Source organism: Pangasianodon hypophthalmus, chromosome 23, assembly GCF_027358585.1.
Source record: "Pangasianodon hypophthalmus isolate fPanHyp1 chromosome 23, fPanHyp1.pri, whole genome shotgun sequence".
Taxonomy (NCBI): domain Eukaryota; kingdom Metazoa; phylum Chordata; class Actinopteri; order Siluriformes; family Pangasiidae; genus Pangasianodon; species Pangasianodon hypophthalmus.
This window is the reverse complement of record NC_069732.1, coordinates 11,327,390-11,338,138: the sequence shown is the minus strand read 5'-3', so window position 1 is coordinate 11,338,138 and position 10,749 is coordinate 11,327,390. Positions and strand designations below refer to the sequence as shown.

The following is a 10,749-nucleotide window of genomic DNA, read 5'->3' as shown; positions in this document are numbered from 1 at the left end:
CCTCAGTTAAGAAAAGAGGTCATATTGGTTTGGTCGGCAGTAAAATGTAAGAATATTATACTGCATAAAACAGTCATAATAAACAACAATGAGTGCGTTTATCTTATTAATTATATGAATAATACAAACAACAATTGAATTACCTAAAGCATGTCATGCATAATATAATGTCTGTGCATGCATTTCCTCTTGTTTATAATTAAACTGCTGGATATATAGCTATTTGATTTCACTTAGGAAATGCCCATAGGGAAATTAGCATTTACTGAATACGTGTAGTGTGTAACTCAATATTCTTCTGCATAACACACACTCATACCCCCACTTGATGAACAAGTAAACACACACACACACACACATATATATATATATATATATATATATATATATATATATATATATATATATATATATATATATATATATATATATATATTCCAGTATTAAATCTAAATCTCACTTTTCATCATCTTCACCAACTGCACTAGGCCATTTTAAGTAATCTGAAATGACACCTTGTGGTGGTATGGGGAAATGCAGCTCTATCTATCTATCTATCTACCTACCTACCTACCTACCTATAGGTATATCCTGGTTTATGAAAGTGTAGTGAGTAAACTCCTTCATTATCACAATTAATTGGCTGAATAGTTAATTTGTCAAATCATGCATTTTAAAAAAAAATATTAATAGTAAAGAAGAAAAACGATATCAGTTCGACCCTTCCCATTTTATTATATATTGTAAACATTTTTCCTTTCTTCACCCAAAAACCAAAGGATGCAATTGCACTCAACTGTAACTTCGACTGATCTCTTAGAAAAGCTTTAATATTCAATAAACGTTTAGATGGTCATCTTTATTCAGCAGGCTGTCAAAAATGAAAACTAAAACAACGTAGCAGGAGAAATTAGGGCAAATGTTGAGCCCTTGGGATCATAAGGACCAGGAGGAGTCAGAAGACATCTAAGCATAAATATGTAGCTTCATGACCTAAGGGTTGAATCTCTCCATGACGACATTTGGCCAGTGTAAAGGCAGAAGAGAAAGCGGGCTATTTTTGAACACATCCCTTTTTCCTGGACCAGGTTCCTGTGGGAGGGCCTGGGAAAGTTCCTCTCCCTCTGCTCTCTTTTTGCCGATAACAGGAACTCCTAGGCATCATTACAAGTTCTGTTTCAGCTCCTAAACAGACATACAGGAACTACAGGACCGTCAGAAGACCAGAAACAACATAGAGACAGGTAGGGATCATGGGTCACAGTTCTTATCTTGTCACAAAATAGACTTTAGTGTATGTTTGTGTGAGAGAGTACACTGTCCTACTAGAAAAAGTACATCTAATTGCACCAAGACTATAATTTATTAGACTGGATAAGAAAGACCTATATGGCAACTTTGTGTATACCACATTTACAATACCTTGATACATGAAATTTATATGTGTAATGTAAAGTTTTCATTATTGAAATGATTGAATGGCAGTGTTTCTGTTCTGTTCACTACACTTCTATACAAATCACCCCTGCAAATCACATAAATTAACTATAGGATAAAGTAGGAATCTTAAGTAGTACTTGATTCATCTTAAAAATAAATAAATTTTAATAAAAAATAGGCTAATAGTAAGCAGGAAGCAACAACAACAACAACAACAACAATAATAATAACAACAACAATAATAATAATAATAATAATAATTATAATACTTTTAGTGAGGATGGAGCACTAATGCTACAGTCTATAATGGCTTTCAGCTTGCGTCAGTATTTGCATGAAAAAAAGCAGTCCTTTGGGCCAGAAAGAACTGCACAGATAAGACCACTATGATTCAAAGGATGTTTACACAGATGCAAATCATCGCAAATGCCAAAGCAATAGGACTGTTTTGTCCCCTGGGCCTAGCAAAAGTGCATGAGAAACCCACTGAGAGCTATAATGTTAGAAATGAGACTGAAGTCAGAAAACTTGAGATATGGAACAAACAAGAGTTCCTGTGTAGGTCTTTATTTAAATATTAGCCTAAAACCTGAAAACAAATTGGGACAAGAATAATTGATTAAATATTTATTTAATTAGTCATATTAAATAAATATTGGTCACATATGCAGGCTGTACCAATTGGGCTGTTACAAATGTCTTACTGAAAGTCCTAAAACGGTAATGATATCAAACCAATACAATAGGATCATCAGCTTACCGTAGTTTCATAATGTGGCTGTTATAATGATTGAACATTTAATCAAAAGATAATATACATGATTCTCTGATCTATTATACAATCTTAAAAAAAGGTTCATCTTGAGCCATTAAGAGTTCCTTTTTGAAGCTTAGAACACATAAATATATATTTTAAAAAAAAAAGAAAACCCTTGAACAAGACTTTTTTTCTACACTGTCAGTAAAAAAAGGTCCTGAACAGGTATTGGTTCTTCAAATAAAACACAGGTACTGGTAAAAACAGGTACTGGTTCTTAAAATATAATATATATATGTGTATATATATATATATATATATATATATATATATATATATATATATATATATATATATATATTATATTTTATAGCTCTGTGATGTTCCTTTACAATTATTTTCCTTTAACTATAGGTACAAATGTTCCACTCTAGTAAAGTACCGGTACCTTAAACCCCAGCTAAGTCTGAAAGTGTCTCAATCTTCTTTGTGTTTTTTACAAACAGATTATAATTTTATTTATTACAATACACATAATCCATGTCCTTGGACATACAATCCCTCTAATGTGTTGTGAAAATGACACCAGGTAAAACCACATAATAAATAATATGTTTGTGTCCCATTTACATTATTGTATCTATAGTAACAACTTGTACGCAGGACTTGTATGGCAGGCACTTCAAATAATCTAAGAATAAGAATAAACAGATTAAAAAAACCATGTTTAACAAAGAAAAACATATCATTTATGTGGTTAGGTTTTTTGTTATGGTGTTTTAGAGTTTGAGCTGTCAATGCTTTGAGAAATAAAGGTACTTTCCAAAGTTTTCCAGCACAGGAAAGTCAGAGGACAGAGGAGTTTACGCTTTCCGGTTTCTTGGTAAAGTGATGTACTGTTTTTTTTTTTTTTGAGAGAAAGAGAAAGAGAGAGAGAGGAGATGCTGGTGAGGGTACAACTGTTTATCATTGCTATAATCTAAGTGATAACAGGGACTTACCTGCGGACTTAACTCTAAACTGTTAAAATGTGTGATGTGTCATTCATTAACAAATTAAACCTTGCAATCGTTGGCAAATTGCTGGAGTATAAGCAGAATAACATACTCCAGACCGTGCTGTTATAGGAAAATCATCCACTTCGCATCAGGCTGTATCACACCACCCTGGCGTGGATTATTCTTATATAACGGCACAGTCTATTGTGTGTTATTCCTTACTGAATGAATGTTTTATGGGGAAAGAAGGAGAAAGGAAGAAAAAAAGCATTACAGACTTTACCAAATTCAAGTGAAATTCCAGTAGAAATCACATAGAGTTTGTGTCTCGAGTCAGGAAATCTTATTATGTTTGTGTTATGTTTTAATATTCATTCTTTTTGCCTTTCCAATTTTGACACTATTGTAGCCTGATCTCATGAGTAATTTAGACAAATCAGAAGTCATAATAAAAAGATACAATTCTGAAGTCATAATAAAAAGATACAATTCTGAAGTCATTATAAAAAGATACAATTCTGAAGTCATAATAAAAAGATACAATTCTGAAGTCATAATAAAAGGTGCAAATGATTAAAAGAAACCATAATCTTAGGAGAAATTAGTAAACTTAGTAAAAGTGTTGCACTATTGACAATAACATACTAAAATAATAATTTTGGAAAGTCTAGTACAGAATTGAGAGATTGATAAAAACTTTGGGAAACATGTTTAAAAGAAACATTACCCTTCATGGTGTATCATGGGGCTCTGCACTTAGCCCGCTGCTGTTCCGATATGCTATCACTTGTCATTACAACATGTTACTTTAGATTACGCACATTTCTTTTTAGATAGTTTGCATATTCTTGAATTTAGCGGTTGGCTCAAATTCTGTTGTATGTATGTTTGTGTGTCTGCAGGTGCAGAGGATGTCCAGAGGTGACTGGGGTTTTCTAGAAAACCTGTTAGAGGAAAGTCAGGAGTACTCAACTGCTGTGGGGCGTGTGTGGCTCACTGTCCTTTTTCTCTTCCGTATCCTCGTCTTAGGTACTGCAGCTGAGTCTGCATGGGATGATGAACAGTCCGATTTTGTCTGCAACACCAAACAGCCCGGCTGTGAGGCTGTGTGCTACGACAAGGCTTTTCCTGTCTCCCATTTCCGCTACTTTATTCTGCAGGTCATCTTCGTCTCCACGCCTACCATTTTATATTTTGGCTATGTGGCCTTGAAGGGACACGAGGAGCCAGAAGAGGAGACAAAGGAGCAGCGTGGGAGACAGAAGGATAGAAAAGCCAAAGAAATCAAGCTAGCCGTGATACAGGAAGAGAATGAAGATGGAAAACAGGTGCAGAAGGAAAAGAAACTTCCCAATCCTCCTAAGCTCAAGGGGAAGCTACTGGGTGCATACACTGTCAGCATAATCCTGAAGGTCTTAATTGAGATTGGCTTTATTGTTGGTTTGTGGTTCCTCTATGGATTTGTAATTCCAGCCAAGTATGAATGCCAGCGAACTCCCTGCCCCCACACGGTGGACTGTTTTGTCTCTAGGCCCACTGAGAAGACCATTTTCACTATATATATTCAGGTCATCGCTTTAGTCTCTGTGTTGCTCAATGTTGTAGAGCTTTTCTACCTTCTTCAACTGTCCATCACACATTATATGGAAAAGAAGTACCAATATCAGCAGCTAGGGATCCCTCGAGCAATAGAGAAAACTCCAGTAAAACTGCAGCCAACAGAGCTTCAGGCTCTGTCTTACCAGGAAAATGGCCATCTCTATCTTCCAGCAGAAAATGGCACCCATGCTCAGTCTGTCATGGACTGGACTGAGAGTAAGCCGCACCCAACAGAGGACATGCTTCTGACATACTTACACTGTATCGGTGACACCACACATAGAGGTCACTACAAAGAGGACGTTCACACCAAACCCAATAAGAGTGATCCTAAAGAGAAACACTGCAATGATAAACATTATGTATGAGCTTAGACAAGCAATGTAATGGAGCCTGTTTTGGAATATCAGAGGGCGGGATGAAAGTCCACTTTCTGGTCCCAAAGCATTACTGTGAGACAATTGCCATTTCCTGCATTTCCTGTTTAGATGAACAGTGGAATGTACTGTGCTGTAGACTAAACTCACTTTTCCAAGAGGATTTAAGGATGGGATAGAGATAGGGGTAATGAGTTTGAACATGCAATTATAAATTGTACTTTGAGGCAATCTGCTCAATCAGTGAATAAGGTACAGTGAAAAATCATAATTTACGCAATAGTCCACTGTAGAGTTTTAAGATTTTCACTCAACCTCATGCCTGCTAATGAGCCAAAGTGTGTGTGTGTTCTGTTCACATTAACTATGAATAGTGTAACTATGTATAAAATATTAATGAACAATACTGTAAGGGTATACCTTTGGTTTTAATATTAGACTGAATGGCTACATCTCAACTTCTTTAATTATAGTACAGGTAATTTTACAATTAACATGCAAAATGTAAGGTAGCTACAGTACAATCACGAAGCCATTGCCAAATGTCACTTCAGACCCTAAGTCCATCTGCTTCTGGGCTGCTCCTGTGTTCCTTTTTTTCTGTCTCTGTTTCTATAAATCCACAGCATGTTGGATAACAGCATTGCATGTTTGCTTACCAGTGTTATTATTTTCTAATTAGGATTAGCTAGCTAGCTAGTGCCAAAGTATCTGCTAGTATTCCTTCACTGAAAAACCTTGCAAGCATACTTTCACTCTGATTGGGTGTATTTGTAAAAAGAAAAATATTCTGATGTTTATATTTTGCCATTTCAGGAGTGCAGTGCTGGAAGCATTGACAAAATTCCAATATTTAGTCAATGGAGAAAATGTTACCTAGAACTATCTAGATAGCTAGTAGCTAGAAAACGTGGATTATATCTGCAGAGCTGTTTTCAATTCAGTATGTACCATAGTCAAAACAGAATCAGGCAGCATAGCTATCTGTAGCTAGTTCGAACTGTTCATGCTAGTTAACGTTACTTTAGTGAAGCAACAGTGAGAACCGTCCGTTCAAAAACTTTCATAGTGTGATTTTACGGATATTTCACAATTCAAACTCTGATACAAGCACAACTTGGAATTATGTGCCAAATTTCCAGTAGGCAGCTACCTCACTTTAGCAGCCAGCACACTTTATGTTCACCTGCCTTTTCTCTCCCCTGATATTTTTTTCTAGCAAGTAGAGGAGGGAATCTCTCCTCAAATGAGTGCCTTTTTCAAAGCTGTAAATAGCATCGCAAATCCATGACTACATTTACATGCACATCAAATTCTGTTTAAGGTCTATATTCGGGTTGTAGCCATATTCCAAATACAACATTTATATGCGTACAGGTATCAGAATATTCATATATGTATGGTTGTTGTATGTATGCCGATCTACACATGTGCTTTTCCTTTCCCGCTGTTATTTCCCAGGACTTTCAAGATGCTTCTGTTGTTTATAGAGTATGCTCAGTTGTTAGTTTTATTACTACATTTTCAGACTAATTTAATTAGGACTCTAACATTTCTCACCATCAAAATTGCCCGACAACACCTCCTCGAAATGGAAAACGTCGGGTAAGGAGCTGTTAAGCTAAGCATCTGTTAGCACCCATAATTCCTTGCGGACTGTGCATGAGCATATATCTCCTTTCAGTGGATTTTCTGAATAAGGGGTTTGCATGGTGTAACAAATTTTACGATTAAAACAGGAATGTTCCAGGGGTGGGGATCAGAATTTGGGGAATCAGAATATTGTCTTAATCTGAATCATTCAATCGGATTGCGGCATTTACATGACTCATTACTAATTAGAATATTGCCAAATTCCGATTAATATCGGAATATTCATGTGCATGTAAACATAGTCAGTGTATGGAGTTGAATGGGCTGTAAAATGTCTCACTGACTCACCAAGTCTTTCAGGCAGACTCAACCATGTACAGTCATCCACATTTAACAAAGAAGTGTACTTCTACTTGCATTTGACAAAAAAGTCAACTATGTACCAGTTAAATATGTGAATTAAAAAAGGATATATTTAAGATTTACTATATTTAAAATTTCATTCTGTATTTCATATTTATTCTAATTGCTTCTAATAAAGTTGATTAATGGTGTCTTCCTTCCTGTATGTGTTGGTCACAAGTTTTGTCATACTTCTTTTGTGAGATAAGGTAGGTGTGACAGTAAATGTGTAATAGTCCACAATACTGATGTGTGATTCTGCACTATTTCTAGGTCCCTATTTAAATGCAAGCAAATTTGTGATATTGACCATGTTAACTGCTTTGTACAAAAGGTCAGATTTTCCTCATGCCTAATCTCTTCTATTGACGCATGTGTTCAGACAACACTAAGATGGATTTGATCTAAAAATGGATCATAAAGTTTTGCACAAACTTGTGGATTCCGTGGCAGCTCAACTGCACACTGTCATTAAAGCAAAAAGGGGCTATACTGTGGTAGCTCAGTGGTTAAGATGTTGGACTGCTGCTTGGAAGGTTGAGAGTTCAAATGCTGGCACTACTAAGCTGCCACTGCTAGGCCCCTGAGCAAGGCCCTTAACCCTCAACTGCTCAGTTGTATAAATGAGATAATTGTAAGTCGCTCTGGATAAGGGCAAATGCCATAAATGTAAATGTACTAAGAAACTCTGATATTCATGTAAATATTTCAAAGACTCTACTATTTTCACTAGTGGTCTCATACCTTTGTTGCATATATTGCATTTCGTTGGTTCTAAATCACATCTAGAACATGAAACAGAAAACATTTGAAACACATCAACACTAATGCAAATGTACCAAATGCAACACCAGTATATCATAATGTCCAATATCATCTATATCAAAATCAGATTTTGGAATCAACCAACACTCTTTCCTATCTATAGCTACATTGCACTGACTGGATTAATGAGCTTAGAAAAGCTTGTAGAAGGCTTACAGCTTCAGGTATAGTATGGGCCCTGAAAGCTGCATACATACTGTACAGAATTCCTCTCAGAATTCCACTCTTTTTTTATGTTTATTCATTTATTAATCTTCAGTAATCCAGCATGGATCCAGAGCCTATCCCAGGAACACTGGCTGCAAAGCAGGAATACACCCTGGATACATATACATAGGAAACATATACATAGAGAACAAAACTCCACAGTAACTTAAGCTCAGGATCAAACCCTGGAGCTGTGAGGCAGCAGTGCTATCCTATGCACCACCATGCTACCCTCTGCTAGACATCATGACAAACATGTCTCGAAGTCAAGACTTACAAACATAATTGTTTGAAAGTCTTTAAAATGTCAAATGATTTAAGTCCCCGGAGCTTCAGAAGCACTTTCCTTGCACAGATAAATGGCAAGACTTCAATATGTCTGTGTTTCTCTGTAAACTGTTTACTATGCTGCATTTCTGAAGTACAATGCAGTTTCCCCTTTCCCAACCACTTCATGCTGTAAATAGTGTATTGTTAAAATCCAAAAAGAAACTGTGTTTATTTAGCCATCACTCTATAAAATGTAGGCAAATCACCAGCTGCCATTTGGATGAGTCCACTTAATGCACAAGATCTTTTTAATGGGATCTGAGCAGTAAAATGCAAACAGACGCAAGCATCATATGTTCTCAGCTAAAACAACAATTTCTACAATATAGCTCAAATGTGTTTGCTCTATCCAGACTAAATGAATCAGAAGAGGTGAATATGATTTACTGTTTAAGCAAAATCTTAGATATTATGTGAATAGTATAGCGATCAAATACAAATGCTCAGTCTTCACTTTAACCTGGTCAAGATGGAGGTAAATTCTGAGCCTATCCCGGGAACACTGGGTGCGAGGCAGGAATATGTACCATTAATGGAATGCCAGTCCATTTCAGGGCATCATGCACACACACATTCACACCTAGATGCAATTTAGATCGTTAATTGAACCAGCAGCATTTTTTTGGAGCTGGGACGAAACTGGGAAACCCAGAGGAAACCCACATGGACACAGGGAGGATATGTAAAACTCCACACAGACAGTAGCCCAAGCTCTGGCCTGAACCATGGACCTTGGAGCTGTGAGGCAATAACGCTGCCCACTGCACCACTGAGCCACTCCCCAAGAAATGTTTTGATGGCACAAAGAATGTGTTTTATTAAGGGGAGTAGCCTGCAAAGGCCTGCAACCTTTGTGAAATTAATGAGCTACGTGCTGTGATACTGCCAAACATAACGTAGCCTTTCTGCCCAGTGCACTCTGCAGCAGCTGTCCTGAAACAGAGTTCAGCTTGTCATCTCTGGCCAAAACATAGCCTCTCAAGATGTGCAGGTCTGCAAACAGTAGGTAAACGGTGACCCTTTAGCTCCCTTTGGCTGCCAAACAAAGGCATAGCGCTGCCTGCTGCGTGATCTCTCTCCCTCTTTTCAGTTTTAAAAACGCATATGGGCCTAAAGTCTTTCCATTTCTTTACACAAAACTATCATCTTTCTTCAAACCAAAGATGTTCTGTAAACCTGTCTCATTTTAATAATAAAGGAAAATATCTAAAACCTAACATACACTATAGATACAATACATTCCTTTCTCTTATTCAGTTTGTCCTATGGGTATATAAACATTTGCACTTGACTGTGTAGTTGGTGATTCAAATCAGATCTACTGTAAGTATTATATACTTGGTCATGTTGAAGTCATTCCATACCCAGAATCCAGCCTGGTTCTTTGGCATTCCGTCATTTGCACACTCATATCAGTATGAGTGAGTCACCCCTGTGTCATGTTGTTTCCTCCATCCTGATTCAGTGGTACTGATTGCTGATGCATTTCTTCCTGCCACTAAATGCACACTTACACACAGCCAGAAGACACAAGCAATTACCAGGCCTACCATACAAAAAGTACAAACCTGTCTTGGGTTTAGGTCTTAATCGAGGGGTTCTGACTGGTCAGACATCCTGTTTTCCCTGGAAATTTGTGCACCAGTGACTATCATGTCATTGTCAGGGCTCTGGAGAACAGCAGGTCATATGAAAGCTACCTGTAGAGGAAATACCAACAATAATACCATGCCAACAACGAGCCCTCAGGAATATGGGGGTTTTAAAGGTTCTGCCTAAAATGTGCTACAGAGACCTCTGATTTCTGGACTATTAGTACTTTCTGTTTATGGACCTTGTTATTAGACCAGTCCATTGGCTGGCCTGTTTCCTTTAGAATGGACTGCAAATGGTATTACTAGGTTTTAAATCTCTTAATTGTATTGCACCTACATACATCTCTGAATGCCTGATAATCTACGTCCCAAATTGTGTGTTAGGATCATATAGTGCTAGCCTTCTCCAGATTCCAGGCATAAATCTTAAAAGACTGGTGAAGCAGCTTTTGTTTTAATACAGTAAAAAGATTTACTTTAGCATTTAACTAGATTTTATTATTTGCCTTACTTTTAATGCCACATTACTTTAAAATTACTGTTGTATTATTTTAATGATTGTATTTTTATTCTATTCTTACACATTCCACTATACACATATTTTATATTGTTATTAAATTATTACA

General features: G+C 36.7%; 1 protein-coding gene across 2 annotated transcripts; it reads left to right on the top strand.

Annotated features, from left to right (window-relative positions):
• Nucleotides 1-1,114: 1,114 nt before the first annotated feature.
• Nucleotides 1,115-7,332, top strand: gja4 (gap junction protein alpha 4). 2 transcript variants are annotated; one of them, XM_026930098.3, is made up of 3 exons: nt 1,126-1,244; nt 4,098-4,116; nt 4,225-7,332. In XM_026930098.3, exons 2-3 carry the CDS (start codon nt 4,107-4,109, stop codon nt 5,160-5,162), a joined length of 948 nt encoding a protein of 315 aa, XP_026785899.3. In that variant the 5' UTR covers nt 1,126-1,244; nt 4,098-4,106; the 3' UTR covers nt 5,163-7,332. The 2 variants fall into 2 exon arrangements, with proteins under 2 accessions (XP_026785898.3, XP_026785899.3); XM_026930097.3 differs by having other exon boundaries at nt 1,115-1,244; nt 4,098-7,332.
• Nucleotides 7,333-10,749: the final 3,417 nt, after the last annotated feature.